This window comes from Podarcis pityusensis (genome assembly GCF_964106645.2).
Source record: "Podarcis pityusensis genome assembly, chromosome: 13".
NCBI classification, from domain to species: domain Eukaryota; kingdom Metazoa; phylum Chordata; class Lepidosauria; order Squamata; family Lacertidae; genus Podarcis; species Podarcis pityusensis.
In genome coordinates, this window is record NC_138038.1 from 9,660,621 (window position 1) to 9,678,352 (window position 17,732).

Genomic DNA, 17,732 nt, shown 5'->3' on the forward strand with positions numbered 1-17,732 from the left:
CGCGGTTGGGAGAGGCGCTGCGCTGCGCCTCTCCCAACCGTGGCTCCTATACCTGCTCTTGCGAGTGGCAGAGGCGGCAGAGGGATGAGTGGCCTGAAAGGAGCCCTTTTGGGCTGCTCCTTCCTCCTCCTCCACTGCCGCCACCACCAGGTTTGTGGTGTGGCGAACCGGCTTATACTCGAGTCACTAAGTTTTGCCAATTTTTTGTGCTAAAATTAGGTGCTTCGACTTATACTCGAGTATATACGGTACCTCTGCCCCAAATGTACAAACATCTTCCTCCCGCAATTCTCAGCAATTTGCAGAGTACTTAGAGAGAGAGAGAGAGAGAGAGAGAGAGGTATTTCATATGCCTGGTATGAAATATTAATTCTGCCTTTGCTGCCGAGTCCTGTGGCACATGCAGAGAACTTGGGGAAGAGAAAGGATTGTTCTCTCTCTTCATGCTGGGTTTCGCAGAATGCAGAAGCCATGAAAGATATTTGCCAGAGGACTTAAGAGTGGGCCTTGATGGTGACCCCAAACAATGTCTGACTATGGAGACATGTCAAAATTTGTGCACCCCTTCCTCTGGGGGTTCCAAGGTTGTTCCAAAGTGCACTGCTTTCTCTTCCTTGAGATCCCTAGTGCCAAATGGATCAAGTAGGAAATAATATTTGTATTAATAATATGGGTAATTTAGCAGACACTTTCGTTTCAACCATCGCAGAAACACAAGGAACAGCTGTCAAGACTGTTAGAACAGGCTCTGGCGAAGCAAACACTCACTTGTCCATCTGCCCTGAATTTGCTGTACTTTCAGCTCTCATTCGGGTGAGTGCAGCAGCAGCCTCATCTAACGCACAGCTGACCGAAGACGTCAATCTGCGAAGCACCTCGGGATCTGCAAAGGCTTTTCCATCGGCTGTGGATAATTTACCTATTCCTTTTGTTCCAGGATCAACAAGCCAGTGGATAAGCAGTTTTTGCACGGGAAAGAGAAGAAAAAAGCCCATTTGAGCCCATACAAAATACTAGCAAAACACTAGTTTTATCATATCGGGAAAGGCCAACAAACTTTCAGCGGTGGAAATGTAGTGTGAAAATGCACTGCAGATCAATCTTTTGAGGATATTAAAAGTTACTAGTACATTCTTCCTGGCTTCAATGAGTTTATAGTTTCTTACTTCAGGTTACTACTGATCGCTACCAGTCCTCGATTCTGACTTTTGAATCAGAAACCAGAATCTCCACACAACCAAATATGTATAGACCTAATGAGAAAGAAACTGACAGGTTGTGTTTATAGTGTTAGTACAATCTCTCAGTTTATAGTACACTGTTTTTAAATTTAAAACACATTTCCAAAGCAAATATCAAATCAATAAACTTAATATTTAAAATATAACAAAAAAGTCTGTCAACCAAGGTACAGGCAGACAATAAAACCAGCATTAGCAATAAAATGAATAGAACCTGCTCATAAAACAACATAAAACAGTTTGTGCAAATGCTAAGCGGGTAAAAAACAAGTTTGTGCTTTGCTAAAAACCTAAAAAATCAAAAAGGCACTGGCAAATGTAAGTAAGTATCTAAATTAAGATCAATAGTTTTTGGCAGGCCTTTTCTGTTAGTGGTTCCCCATTTGTGGAATTCTCTCCCCAGGGAGGCTTGCCTGCAGCCTTCATTACATCTTTAGGCGCCAGACAAAAAACGTTTCTCTTCAACCAGGCATTCAGCTGATTAACATTCTATGGCTTTTTAGGTGTCTTTGTGGGAGGGGGTTATTGGTTTGTTTTATTATGTATTTTGCGTTCTCATTTTGTATTTTTTCCATTGCGAATCACCCTGGGATCTACCAATAAAGAGTGGTACAATAATAATAATAAATAATAATAATAATAAACGATGGAATAGTTATTTGTTTGAACTTATTCAGTCGGACATTGTCGCAGTCATGTCAGAGGAAACAACGTGGAAGGTCAAGTCCACCACGATAAGGAACAGATGGAACCCCTATCTTCAATGGATAAAAACTACTGGAACAAAAGACATTCAGTGGAAACTAAAGACGCTATGCCCGTGTCTGAGGATAATAGTTTGAACCCTTCCAATGGGGGGGGGGGGAGGGAGGGAAAGGAAAAAATTGTACGGGAAATTTAAAACTGGAAGGAGATAATATAATGTAAGTAAAAATCCCGAACTCGAATAAAAGTTATAATAATAATAATAATAATAATAATAATAATAATATTTACCGGCAGCTTCCAGTAAAGCTTCTAACCTAGCTTGGGTTTCTGGATCTACTGTTCTTAGATCAGCACCATCAGCAGTACTCGACAGCAGCAATTTTGAAGCTGTCTCCAGCATTGGATTTTCCAGGTCATCCTGATCCAAAATAAAGGACTCCACCTAAAAGGAAGGAAAACGTTTTAACGCACACTCCATTTGCAATGCTGTGACAAAATCAAAAGACGCTGATGATGTCCTTCAATATCCAATTGGCTATATTATAGTGTGAGAATAAATGGCAATACAAGGCATTCATACAGACTTGTTTCCAAAACACTGGCCTTATTTCATAGAGACCCTCAGGACCATCTGGTCCAGCCCTCTGCAATGCAGGAATATGCAGTTGTCCCTTACAGGGATCAACCATACAAGCATGGCGTTATCAGAACCACGCTCCAACCAACTGAGCAATATTTATGAAAACGACAAAGTTAACCGCAATACTTATTATTTGTCTCTAAATTTATTGGTTTCTTTTGCACTCCTACCTAGAAACACCATGCACAGCTGCTTCTGAACACCCGGCTGACACGCCACTCCATCTCTAGCCTAACAAAAGCTTCCCATTAGTAAGGGACTTTAGTCATTGTGAGGGACGTGGGTGGCACTGTGGGTTAAACCACAGAGCCTAGGAGTGGCCGATCAGAAGGTCAGCGGTTCGAATCCCCGCAACGGGGTGAGCTCCCGTTGCTTGGTCCCTGCTCCTGCCAACCTAGCAGTTCAAAAGCACCTCAAACTGCAAGTAGATAAATAGGTACCGCTCCAGCGGGAAGGTAGATGGTGTTTCCGTGTGCTGCTCTGGTTCGCCAGAAGCGGCTTAGTCATGCTGGCCACATGACCTGGAAGCTGTATGCCGGCTCCCTCAGTCAATAAAGCGAGATGAGCGCCGCAACCCCAGAGTCGGCCACGACTGGACCTAATGGTCAGGGGTCCCTTTATCTTTACCTTTACCTTAGTCATTGTGAGCCATGATCTCATCAAAGTGTCTTAGATTAAGACTAACTGAATAACTGCGGGGCTCATCTCATCTTCTGCATTGTTTACTAGCTTATTTACACAATAAGGCACAATGAAGTCCAAATGGGTTTACCATGTAGAGTAGGGACACATACAGAAGTCAACACACGCTAACAAACCCTAACTTCACATATGCATTGAAGGGGTCTGAACTGGCAGTTACTAAGCAGGAAAAAGATATGATGGTCATGGTGGATAGCCCATGTACAGCAGCCCATGTACAGTACATACTGTCCCATGTACAGCAGCCATGGGAAAGGGCAAATTTCATGCCAGGGATTGGGAATGAACACCCAACTGCTAATATTGTAAAGCTCTTGTACAAATTTCTGGCATAACCACAACTGTGTGGAGTTCTGGCTGCCCCATCACAAAGAAGATGCTGTAGAGCTGGAAAGGGCATCTGAAATGAGTTGGGAACATCTTTACAATAAGATAAAGCATTTCTGGCTTTTTGAAAGACAACCAATGCAAACTATGATGGAAGCTTGTACATTATATGTGGAGTGGAGGAAGCAGATAGAAACGTGTTTTTCCCCTTCTCTCATATGATACAATTCAAGCTCATTTTACAGATATCGTTTCATCAGAAGATCCCTTCTGCACAATGTAGGGACCAGGCCTTTAGTATGCTGGTTAGGCATTGGTAGGGGGTATTATTATGTAGATGTGTTGGGGGGGGGAGCGCCATCACCTCCCCCAAATATTTAAGGGTAATCCGGTAAAGGATTCCGGGGGGCGTTGCCTCGTCCAAAACCTATGGAGGCCAGGGCCTAAAGCACGCCCCCGAGCGGTGACCCCTGGGGGAGTTCCTAGTGATGTGCATCCCAGGGCTCCCCCTGCTGGTGTTAACCCTTTCCGGTTTTCATGCTAACAGGCTGAAGCCGGATAGTCTGATAGGACCAATGCCTAAAGCCAATACCGCTCTTACTTGTAACCAATAAAGTTGTGGCCAATTTTTGCCCATTAACCTTAATCAATGGTGTCCGGTGTCTTTATTTATTCCAACTGGGGGGAGGCGGGAATCGCCATGTAAATCATTTCATCAGGAGGTCCCTTCCGCACGATGTAGGAACTAGGCCTTTAGTATGGCGGCACCTACAGTACTCCCTTCCAATACAGGAGCCATCTTTCCTACCCTTTCGGTGCCTTTTGCAGACTTTCCCTTACCAAAAAGCCTTTTAAGTGGAGACATTTATCGTAGTCTGAATCTGCACTAGACCTGAATTGTTCTTATTTATGCTTTTCATTGTTAAAACATCCAAAAGTTATTTACGGGATGTGGTTCCGAAATGAATAAAATCAGTAAAATAATCTCAGCCTGGGAATACTCTACTTAAAATATTCACTTCTGTATAAAATGGATGTATTACCATTCAAGTAGAAATCACTTATTTTATAGGTTAATAAACATCGATTATGCTTCTTTCAGAAACAGAGCTAAGTTCCATCAGCGCCAGTTCCATCTCATTCCACCAGTGCTAGGATTTTCCCTTGTGCGGCAGAACTCCCCCTGCACGCCCACTAAATCTGTCCTAGGGGTTTTCCGGAGCAGATTTTGGGAGGCTATAGGGTACATACGGGGAGAGGAGGGGCAAAGTTCTGTTGTGGAAGCATAAATCATTATCCTAAATGAAGGAAGGCATCAGATATTACCCCTAGTATGCAACATCAACATCTCCATGAAACTGCTGGGAGAGATTATTCAAGGATTTGGAGTGAAGTGCAAATAATAATAATAATAATAATAATAATAATAATTATACCCTGCCCATCTGGCTGGGCTTCCCCAGCCAGTCTGGGCAGCTTCCAACAAAACACTAAAATACAGTAATCCATCAAACATTAAAAGCTTCCCCAAACACTCAGCTTTTCTTTCAGGAGTCAGGTGAGGCAGTCAAAATGCTGAGTAACTACCTGGACTCAGTAATGGGCTGAATGAGGGCCAATAAACTGAAACTCACAAGTTGAGAAGATGGAGATTCTGTGGGTAGCTGATCTGCCCATCCAGGGAGATGGTGATCAACCTGACCCAGATGAAACTGCACTCCTTATAAAAGAATCCAGAACACTGCCTGGCAGTACTCCGAGATCAAGTTGCATCACCAGAGGACCAAGTAGTCACCTTGGCAAGGAGTGCCTTTCAGCAGTTTATGGCAAGTGTGATAGCTGTAGCCTCTCCTTCAAAGATACAATGGCCACGGCTGTAGGCACTGGCAACATCTAGGATTTACTGCTGCAATGTGTGCTGTGGGGGGCAGCCTTTGAAGACTTCATAAGCTGCAGTTTGTTCAAAATACTGAGTCTGGTTGGCAGGAACATACCTAGCCAATTTTGAAAGGTTTCTAGACCATTTCCAAGCATGCTTTGAAGTGCTGCTGCTCACCTGAAACCCTACGCTGCTTAGGACCCTGCGCTCCTTCAGGTATACAGGGCCGAAGCTGGCAGCCAGTCAAACCAAACACATCCTAGGGTGGAGATGGGCAGAAAGTGAACTGGGGAGAGGTTGTCTGTCCCCCTCAGGTGAGCCCTGCTCATTTGCATCTTCCCTCCTAGGGCAGCAATTGGGAGGAAACAACTCATTCATGGAACCCCTCCTCCACTGCAGGAAAAAGAGAGAGGGGTCCTAAGTCTTGGGTTTAAGTGCTCCTTCCACATCACCCTTACTGCCGATAGAAAGTAGTATTTGGTGCAGGTAAATTGATGCTTTTGAATTATGGTGCTGGAGGAGACTCTTGAGAGTCCCAAACCTATCCATTCTGAAGGAAATCAGCCCTGAGTGCTCACTGGCAAGGACAAATCCTGAAGCTGAGGCTCCAAGACTTTGGCCACCTCATGAGAAAAGAAGACTCCCTGGAAAAGACCCTGATGTTGGGAAAGATGGAGGGCACAAGGAGAAGGGGACAACAGTGATGAGATGGTTGGATAGTGTTCTCGAAGCTACCAGCATGAGTTTGACCAAACTGCGGGAGGCAGTGGAAGACAGGAGTGCCTGGCGTGCTCTGGTCCATGGGGTCACGAGGAGTCGGTCATGACTAAACGACTAAACAACAACAAATACTCCTGTACACAAAAGCTTATGTCATAATACATTCGCTAGCATTGAAGGTGCACTGGAATAGCAGGTAGTGTTTTGCAGTTTTGGGACATGAGGTGAGGGAAGAATCCTGGCAGGCTTGCCTCATAATCCACCCAAAAGTTCCCGAAACAAATAGATACAGCAGACACTATTAACCAGACTATCAGATTTAACTTCCCTATTCCATGTACAAGTGGAATGTATTTCAGATGTGGCAAGTAATGGTGAGATAAGGTCTAACGTCCAGATCCTGTTAGAGACCTAGTTACCTAGGCTTAGAAAACATCACCTGGGTGATTTCAAGGTCTGTTCCAAGCTGAATGCTCAGTTACCACAGCAAGTACTGTCACTCTCGTTGCCTTTGTGCTTTAGAACAGAATCTCATTGCCAAATAAAGGCTTCCTCTGCAGGAAGGATGACAGCCTCAAAGATCAAGGTCATTTTCTTGGTAAGCTGTTTAAAATAAAATAAAAAGGATCCCTGCTTTCATCTTCATAGAAGAAGGACCAGAAAGAAGAGATGGCAGGGGTGCCTCAAGTGTTTTTTCTCTGTGCAGCTACAAAACAAGGACATAAATAAAAACCACGTTTCAACGGCACTGTATGTGCTAGCTTAGTTGGACCCGTTTCCTCACTCTGTGGAGAAATCACATAACAGGCCAAATCACTTCATACTGCACAACAGGAGATATAAAGTGCTTAACGGTAGCTTCCTCTTAACAGTGCAAATAAAAAAAGTTGAAATACAAGGTAGATCAGGCTGCAAGCAACTGTGAATGGAGCAGCAGCCCAGCTTGTGCTCTGTGGACTCTCCTTTGGCAATCCCCATACAGCAGTAGTGCGCTTAACCCAAAGTCGGGAATAGCAGCAACAATGAGGTCTCACGTGAAGCCTTTATAACCATACCTGTTTTAAACTGGACAGGGCTATAACCTCTCTTGTAGCCTGGCTGCTATCTCTTAGGAGAAGGAAGAATGTGTACCTTCTCTCTCAGTAAAGGGACCCTTGACCGTTAGGTTCAGTTGCGAACGACTCTGGGGTTGCGGCGCTCATCTTGCTTTATTGGCCGAGGGAGCCGGCGTACAGCTTCCAGGTCATGTGGCCAGCATGACTAAGCCGCTTCTGGCAAACCAGAGCAGCACACGGAAACGCCATTTACCTTCCCGCCAGAGCGGTATCTATTTATCTACTTGCACTTTGACGTGCTTTTGAACTGCTAGGTTGGCAGAAGCAGGGACCGAGCAGCGGGAAGGTAAACGGTGCTGCCCTCTTAACATGGGATCGGCTAGTGCTTCAAAAGCTGCAAGGAGGCTTGTTCTTCATTCTTTCATGCCCCTGGAGGCAGCTATCCCTCTCCCCAAGGCTAAAAGTTGGCGCTTAGTCTTATGCTGCGACCGCTGTGCAAACAAATACAGCTTTAAATTAAGAACGGTGGGACATGCGGCAAAGCAATATATAGCAGCTATCTTGTCTGCAGCTCCATGTGTCATTTCCTAAAAGCTTTCCCTTACCACCACCACCCTTTAGGGCAACGCCCAATTAAGACTAGAAAGGAAATAGCCTCTTGTACAGATTCTAGGAGGTAGCCCTGGTTGCTACGTGGGATGACCAAGACTGTTTTATCCACCCTTTCTGTGCTTCTAAGTGAGCACTCTGAACATATTGCATGGGATTGCTTCTGACCTTGTTGCTTTTAAAAAATGGCAGTCACATGGAAGAGCCTTGTATTCAGCCCTCAGAGTGATCCCTGCTGAACAAAGCCTGCCTCCTAATACATAGTGCAGCATCAACTGTTTAGGACAGGAGTAGGGAACTGGATGCAGCCAGTGGACCAGATCCTGACCTCGCCAAACTTCCATGAGTCACACTGAGAGAGTGGCAGATCTCCATGACCTGACATCACCATGGCATCAGTTCAAGTGTTTTCTTTTACAGACCAGCCTGAATTGCAAACAAAATGTTCCTTTGCCCCCAGTTTGATTTCAAACCTTGCAGGCAAAGGAAGCAGCTGCCTACTATTGCAAAGCCCATTTTCTTTGCTGGGGTGGTGTGATTTCAAGTTGCATGCAAATGAACACCATTCCTTGGCAGGCAGGCTTTACCTTTTAATGTGCCCCACACAGGACATGAGGTGTGAGACAATTGAGTGTGGTTTCAGATAAATAGTTTTGCATGTGAAATTAAGTCCTTCTTGGGCACAATTTATTTTTCTGGGCCTTTGACAGGTAAAATGTATGTGATTTCTGTAGGACTACCTCTATTTGTGCATTCTTTGACTTGTTTTAAATTGTTTTGTTGAACTTCATTGTTACTGGATTATACGGATGTAACCGGGACCTTATGATGAAGTATGGGTAAGAAACAATTTTAATGAGCAAAGTATAGTGAAATCATCCCTAATCCATACAAGTTTATTTCATTTAATACAGGATATTTTGTGACCCAAGTAAACACAAATCAAATTCTGCACCAAACACACCACATTTTGAACCCAAATATATGTTCATTAAGCAACATTCTGCAATTATCATGTTATATATATATATATATATATATATATATATATGTCTTAAGATTTTGCAAGTTGATACTACATTTTTAAACAGTTACTAACTAACACAAAACAATTTATTTCTCGGAATGCATACAAATGTCATGCTTTGTTCACTACTGCTGCTTTTGTAAAATATGCACCTCACTTTTCTTTTGGCAATGATCAATGAAATGACTGTAAGTGAAAAAATGTGACTAGGGACGGGAGCACCTAGCCATACAAACTATCCCTAAGCAGAAAAGCTCCCATTCTTTTTTCAAAAGCCACCAACATTCTTACATGTATTTAAAGCTGAAAATATAATAGCTAGCTGGAATTCTCAGGAACCTTTGATTGTTGTCAGATTCTGACAGATTACACATAAACAGATTATTCAAGTAAATCTTAATACGAAGAAGTGTGCACTGTTAACAACTGCTTTAGCACTAAAATCTACATAGAAATTTGTGCCTCAGCACTCAAATTTCTGCAACTGTGAGGGCAGCAGTTTTACTGGGATTGTTAATTAAAACCCATAGGTAAAGGTAAAGGAACCCCTGACCATTAGGTCCAGTCGTGGCCGACTCTGGGGTTGCGGCGCTCATCTCGCTTTATTGGCCGAGGGAGCCGGCGTACAGCTTCCGGGTCATGTGGCCAGCATGACTAAGCCACTTCTGGCGAACCAGAACAGCGCACAGAAACGCCGTTTATCTTCCCGCTGGAGCAGTACCTATTTATCTACTTGCACTTTGACGTGCTTTTGAACTGCTAGGTTGGCAGGAGCAGGGACCAAGCAACAAGAGCTCACCCCGTCGCGGGGATTCGAACCACCAACCTTCTGATCGGCAAGTCCTAGGCTCTGTGGTTTAACCCACAGCGCCACCCACATCCCTTGCACTAAAACCCATAGGCTGCTATAAAAAGCCAGTGTAGGGTGGTTGAATGCAGCATGCAACTTACAAACCCCCATAACTCCCCCAAATTATGCTACACAAATTTGATTCTCATGACAAAATCCAAAATGACAGTTGAGAAAACAAAGAGTTCTTTATATATTGTATAAATAAATGTGGCTGGAATAATAGCTCTCACTAACACAACAGTAAGCCCTGAACTGTATAATAGAGGGAAGTGTTTTGTCCAATTTAGATGGCACCACATTTCCTCACTAGAAGATGACAGCAGGGACTTAGGGAGGACCCCTTCTGATTAGCAAGGGTCTTCCTAACTGTCCCAACTCCCTGGTAACACCTAATGCAAATTTTACAATTAAAAAGGTGTGCAGACAAATATGTTCTAATTTTGTATCATGTACCCAGCATCCTTCTGGGGCCTAAAGGTAATTTGTTTCCATAGGTCTAAACCACTGGCCTTGTAAGGTGAGTCACACCAGGGCACAGTCATCAGAAAGTTACATCCTAAAAGGAAAAGGAGAAGAAGAAGAAGAAGAAGAAGAAGAAGAAGAAGAAGAAGAAGAAGAAGAAGAGTGAAACCCATTTAAAAGACTGGGGTTGGAGGAAGGTCCCAGCCCTAAGACAACTTTAGATGATTGGCTTAGATCACAAGGATTTCCTTACCATTCTTATTGAGTGAGTTACAGTATTTTTTACTCTATAAGACTCACTTTTCCCCTCCTAAAAAGTAAGGGGAAATGTGTGTGCGTCTTATGGAGCGAATGCAGGCTGCGCAGGTATCCCAGAAGCCAGAACAGCAAGAGGGATTGCTGCTTTCACTGCGCAGCAATCCTTCTTGCTGTTCTGGCTTCTGAGATTCAGAATATTTTTTTTCTTGTTTTCCTCCTCCAAAAACTAGGTGCGTCTTGTGGTCTGGTGCGTCTTATAGAGCGAAAAATATGGTACTTGGCATAGACTTCCAAAATACTGTTTTATAAATTAGGGGGGGGTGCATTATAGAGGTATTGTTATAGTTAGATTAATGGTCAGATAAATGTGGTTTTTAAGAATAGAATTGGCATTAACAATACGAGGCAATACCAAGTGGACCAGCCATTACTTGAGCAATACCATTTAAGCCAAAGTTACATTCCAGTAAGGATTCCACAAATGCCATGGTCGCAATCACAACAGTGACCATTCCTCCCTGCTCATGAGAGTGATCCTCCCTTCTTCTCTGACTTGAGTGAAATGAGGAGATAAGGATAAGGTACAGACAGGCTTTAAAGTTTACTATTGTTTGTGCTGATTAGCTCACATTCACAAGGTGCATGAGAACATTTGTTCACTTATTTTATCTGTACTAATCAACTGGAAGAAACAGGGATTCCAGCTTAAATATTAGTGCTGGGGGATGGAGTAGAATACAGTTCTCTCTTTTGGTCTGCAAATCACTAAGAAAAACATCTTCAATTCCAACACTTCAGATTCCTGGTATGATCTGTGAGGTACTAAATACCATCAAATAAAAAATAAAATACAGCCTCTATACTTCTCCCTCTGCCTTGATGAGACTCCTAGATTGGGTTAGTGATTTAAGATTTTTGAAGAAAATTCATTCGAAGTAATATAACTTATTTGCAAGATTGTTTAGCTTTCAAACATAAATGTATAGACTGTATTTCAGCTGGCTAAAGAAAAGATATTGTTAACCAAATGTTCAACATATATTACAGATCCTATCCATGTTTACTCGGTAGTAAGCACTAGTGAGCTTAACAGTGCTTACTTCTGAATAAAATATGAATTGCAGTTTTAGAATGACATGGTGAAAAGTCCAAACTTTTACTCAGGAACAGCTGGAATTTAAGAAGGGTTCTATGAATCAGGATACCTGCCACAAATCCTTTTAAACACTTTTTAAACAGTTAAAATCCTTTCAACTCACTGCTTTAAAATAACTTTTTTTAGGCCAATATTATCAGCCAATAATTCATCTAAAACTTGCTCAACAGCTTACCAAATTATGGATTTTCTCAGCAGGCATTTAGAGTAAAGTGGAATCTGCTTGTGAAAGCATGACTGTACCATACATATCATGTGTCATGCAAGCCGGCAAAGGAGAAATCCAATCATGAACTATCTTCACCATTATCAGCACGCTAAATGAATAATCCCGTACGCTAAAAATAGTTTCATTATAAAATCCAGAGTACAGCTTTTCCAAACCACATGGTCAGAGAGTTTCAACAATCCATCTTGGAAAGACTGCATATGATAAATAGACTCTCGTCTACGAAATCTCGTCCAACAAAAAATGTTAGTCATTCAGGGACTCTGCACTGAGAAACTGACAACTATGTCATTTTAGAAATAACATTTCGTGGTCAGGAAATTAAAACAGGCATCTAAATATCAAAACCCACACATGCACAGCAGTTTGGATTTTGAACCTGAAAACAATTTATGTGTTAAATATGCATGCTTATATAAAATAAATACTTTATTATGGGGGGTGGGAGAAACCTCTCAAAAGCTGTGAAATGAATCAAAGAATAAAAGTACCGTATTTTTCGCTCTATAGGACGCACCTTTTCCCCTCCAAAAATGAAGGGGAAATGTGTGTACATCCTATGGAGCGAATGCAGGCTTTCGCTGAAGCCTGGAGAGCGAGAGGGGTCGGTGCGAGATGGATCCCGCTGGCTGTCTTGGCTTCTTTGCTCTTTGGGGCTGGGGGGGGGATAATTCCCCCCCCCTTCATTCCCCCCCCCAAAAAAACTAGGTGTGCCCTATGGTCCGGTGCACCCTATAGAGCGAAAAATACGGTGTATAAGCTTTTTCATGTGTTTATCACATTTATCAACTTAGATAAAGTCTGAGTTTACAAAATTCATCAGACTGAGTTATCTGCAGTATGCACATTTACCTGGCAGAAAGTCCCACTGAACAGTGTTGGATTTTACATCTGAACAAATATGCATAAGATTCACAGCATGGATTGCACAGCGTGGATTTAGCATCACAAAAAGAGCCTAGGGCAATGCCCACTAGGGGCTCAGTGTCCAAGAATGCACCATCAGAATAAAGTACAGTCGTTTTATTTCAAATATCATTTAGATTCATATAGACAAAGGTTAGAATAATTTTATATTAGCCCACACTGATTGTATCCTAGTCCAGTAGTACAAAATGTGTATACTTAATATTAGGTAGACTAACTCTAAAATGTTTTTCGTTTCGTACAAGAAAAACTGTTTTAACTAATTTGAAGAGTGTACCTGACTCATACAACTAACATTAAAACATGTCTTTTTCTGCTGATGCACCCACCCAAGGAAGCGATTTTTCATAACATATTATGGTTGTATCCAATCAGACTGAATTAATTCACTGAAATTCATGAAACTGAGTTAAGCATGCCATCAACTGCAATGGGTCGACCCTGAGGAGGACTGGCTCTGGATACAACCCTTATCTCAAAACCACTTCTATAATATATAAAGATGTGACAATGAAGAACTGTATACTTAACATTTTAGCTCTAGAAGTCAACCCACTAAGAGCATTGTTCTCTCTAACACAATGGCCTGTACATTAAGAAAAAAACACCCAACTTATAATACTCACTTATAGCAAGCAATAATTGGTTGTTTGTCTTAAAAGACATAGTGTATCAAAAATAAAATAAAATAAAATAAAATTATGAGGCAATTTGTCTAGTAAAAAGGTGATGTAGGCCTACGAAATGTTGTAGACACTTGCAAGGCTAGATTGGTGCTTTTGTTATTACATTTCATGAGAATTCAAATACAATTAATATGAATGAAAAATTAAGCATTCACATGCTTGTTTACTTGACTGTACTTCAGAAGCCAGCTGTAAAATCCAGTATCCGTAAAGAAACCCTCTACCAAACTCCCTATCAAAGGGGATGCTCCCAAGATAATAATTTTTTATTAAGTGTTATAAATGCAACTTGCCTTACAGAAAGGCCCTCTGTACAACTGTCTGCTTTGTTTGTGTATCAGGACAAATTTCTGTGGGCATAAATAATCCCCAAATAAAATGACCAACTCCCTCATACTTCCTTCTTGCATTTCTAACATTAGGGCAGAACGGCTTGTTTTGACTACAAGGTTTAGTGTGTTCAGTTATGTGCTTCCCCTCTAGAAAGAACTTTCACATTCCAGCAAGGCAAAGCAGCAAGAAAGGTTTTGTCTTAATCAAAACAGACCCCTCAGGAGCAACCTCCACTGCAAAACAAGGAGATGTAGCTGGTGGTAGAAAATACCACTGCAACATGCCAGATCGGACCAGAAGTCCATCTAGAACAGTATCCTGTTTCATATACTTTGGCCAACCACATGCCTCTGCTAAGTCCACAAGTAGCCTCCTCCCACTGCTGCTCTCCAGCGACTGTCACTCCAGAGACATACTTCTTCTGAAACTGTAGGTTGCCTACAGCAGCCATAAAGGTAAAGGGACCCCTGACCACAACTCTGGGGTTGCGGCACTCATATCGCTTTATTGGCCGAGGGAGCCGGCGTACAGCTTCCGGGTCATGCGGCCAGCATGACTAAGCCGCTTCTGGCAAACCAGAGCAGCACGCGGAAACACCGTTTACCTTCCTGCAGGAGCGGTACCTATTTATCTACTTGCACTTTGACGTGCTTTCGAACTGCTAGGTTGGCAGGAGCAGGGACCGAGTAACGGGAGCTCACCCCATTGCGGGGATTCGAACCGCCAACCTTCTGATCGGCAAGTCCTAAGCTCTGTGGTTTAACCCACAGCGCCACCCGCGTCCCACAGCAGCCATAGCTACTAGCTATTGATCAACTTTACCTTACATCAGGGGTAGACAAACTAAGTCCCGGGGGCTGGATCCGGCCCAATCGCCTTCTAAATCCAGCCTGCGGATGGTCCAGGAACCAGTGTGTTTTTACATGAGTAGAATGTGTCCTTTTATTTAAAATGCATCTCTGGTCTATTTGTGGGGCCTGCCTGGTGTTTTCACATGAGTAGAATGTGTGCTTTTATTTAAAATGCATCTCTAGGTTACTTGTGGGGCACAGGAATTCGTTCTCCCCCCCCAAAAAAAATATAGTCCGCCCCCCCCACAAGGTCTGAGGGGCAGTGGACCAGCCCCCTGCTGAAAAAGTTTGCTGACCCCTGCCTTACATCAATAAACCATTCCCCTTTTACAGTCATCCTATCCAGCGGCTATCATTAACTGCTTTTGGCCAACTTTGAAGTCACGGAATCTGCATCTAGTCACAGTCTTAGGATGGCATGCAGCAGGTCTGTCTTCAACCTTAGGCAAAGCACTGAGTGGATTACTCAAGTAGTAGTTGTAGTAGCAGTAGTAGTAGTAAAACTTGTACACCGCCTTTCATCCAAAGATCTCAGGGCAGTTCACCCCATAAAAATACAAAATAGAAACACAAAATACCTAATAAAAACAAGAACAGAACAAACACGTAACACTCTCCCTCCTACAAACACATTTAAATGGGCATTGGATGTCAATCAGCCAAAGGCCTATTTGAAGAAACAATCTTGTCTGGCACCTAAAGATGTAAACTGAAGGCCCCAGGCGAGCCTCCCTAGGAGAGCTTTCCCCAATCGAGGAGCCACTGCAGAAAAGGCCCATTCTCGTGTTGCCACCCTCTGGACCTCTCGTGGAGGAGGCATATGAAGAAGGGCCTCAGCCAAGTTGGTTCATATGGGGAGTGGTGGTCCATGAGGTATTGCGATCCTGAGCTATTTAAGGCTTTATAGAGGTCAAAACCAGCCCTTTGAATTGGGCCTGGAAACTAATTGGCAGCCAGTGCAGTTGGGCCAGGATCAATGTAATATGCTCAAACCGTCTTACCCCAGTGAGCATCCTTGTTGCTGAATTCTGCACCAGCTGAAGTTTCCAAACAATCTTCAGAGGCAGCCCCACCAGGGCCGGATTTAGGTTTGATGAGGCCCTAAGCTACTGAAGGTAATGGGGCCCTTTATATGTCCAGCTGTCCTTTGTCAACAACAAATGGTCGCTTTTTTGTGTTGAATATATGCTATATGGTAATTTATGGACCTAATAGGTATCTAAAGCCATTTGCACATAACAAAATATGTATTTTATCAAAGTAATTGTTGAACTGAAAGACAATTAAGAAGTATCCAGGTTTTTTCCCTTTAAATATTTTGGGGGACCACAAGAGAGTGGGGCCCTAAGCTATAGCTTGTTTAGCTTATATGTAAATCCAGCACTGAGCCCCACATATAACACATTGCAGTCATCTAACCTAGAGGTTACCAGAGCATAAGCAACAGAAAATAGGCTACCCCTGTCCAGACAGAGGCACAGCTGGGCCACCAGTCAAAGCTGATGAAAGGCACTCCATGCCACTAAGACAAAAAGCCTTCTCTGTCAACCTTCTCCACACCATTTATAGTAGTTTTATTATCCGATTTATTCTAAGAAAAGTATAAACCACTCAACATTTTAAAAATTGCTGATGTACAAAAGATAACAATGGAAAATAAAATAACCTAAAATCAATATAAAATGCAGTCTTTTTCCTATATCTAAAATAGCCAGCAGGATACTGCCCACGTTTCTAGCATGTGCTGAAACCTCTGTCATGCCCAACTTACCTTTCCCCCCACTAAACTAAGTCCCAAATGCTTTAACCTTAACTCATAGTAAAGATGTTGCAACTCATTTCAGTTGTCCTTCTCAGCACTGACAGTATCTTTTTTTGTGGTGAGCAACCAGAACTGTACACAGTATTCTAAGTGTGGCTGCACTGCAGATTTCTATATGGGCATTACAATACAAGCAGTTTTATTTTCAACTTCTTTCACGATAATCCGCAGCATGAAATTTGCCTTTTTCCATGGCTGCTGCATGCTGGGTTATGGTTTTCAATAAGCTCATGACCCCAACATGCCCTTCCTGGCTCAACGCTGCCAATTCATACCCCACCACTGTATATGTGAAGTTTGGCATTTTTTTGCCCCAATGTGCGTTTCTTCACACTTACTGACACTGATCCTCCTTTGCCAGTCTTCATCCGATTTGGGGAGATCATTTTGGAGCTCTCTGCAGAGTGCTTGTGACATGATTTGGTGTCATCCTGGCTCACTGCTTGCCCATCATGCCAGATCATTTACAAACAAGTCAAAAGCATAGCTCCCCGCACAGATACATGGAGGATCCTAATACTTACTCCCATCTATTGTGAAAACTCACAATCTATCACTATTTTCCACTTCCTGTTACTTAACCAGTTACTAGGTTTAAAAGATGACCCCTTTCTACCTTTCAATTCAAAACTTCCAGGGGAGTTTACAATAATAATGCTTTCCACCAATTTAACCATATTCAATGTTAACCTGACCTGCAATTTCCTGGATCCTTTAAAAATGATGACTATTTTAAAAATTCTCTGACAGGGAATCCACTTTTTGTTAGAAGACCATCAATTTTAAACTCTAGTTCTTTCTGAACCCTCTGCTGAATTTCATCTAGTGAGCTGTTGACTTTTAATTTGTTGATAAGCCCCAAAACTTCATCTCATCCACTGTGTTTGACTCAGTTCTTCAGCCTTACATATTCCTCAGTGAAGAGATTCACAAATAATTCATTCAGCATTTCTGCAATCACCCTATTCTCTTTTAACACATCTTACACCTCTTTGTCTAATACTCTTAACCTCCTCCCTGGCTGATTTCCTGCTTCTGGTGTGCACCCTAAACCAGGAAGGACCAAAATTACATTCATCTAACTTACATTAACAGAGCAACACAATTAATGGAAGTACCTCCTACTCGTTACACACAATTAAACCCATGGAACGTTACAAAAAAAGACAAGCTTAAAAACGCAAGCTGACTAAAAATATAAATATAAATCTTCATAAATGCAAGTCAACCAACAGTTACTAAGCTAG

At 42.5% G+C, this 17,732-nt stretch overlaps 1 protein-coding gene across 5 annotated transcripts in view; it reads right to left on the bottom strand.

The window, feature by feature from the left end:
* The window catches only part of ANKRD17 (ankyrin repeat domain 17), a 109,900-nt gene that overhangs the window by 67,809 nt on the left and 24,359 nt on the right, over positions 1-17,732 (bottom strand). For all 5 annotated transcript variants that reach the window (XM_080976433.1, XM_080976432.1, XM_080976431.1 and 2 more), the window contains exons 2-3: positions 2,238-2,391; positions 769-925 (exon numbers count right to left, since the gene is read on the bottom strand). In XM_080976433.1, coding sequence (XP_080832559.1) covers positions 769-925; positions 2,238-2,391 — 311 coding nt within the window. The remainder of the gene's footprint in view (positions 1-768; positions 926-2,237; positions 2,392-17,732) is intronic.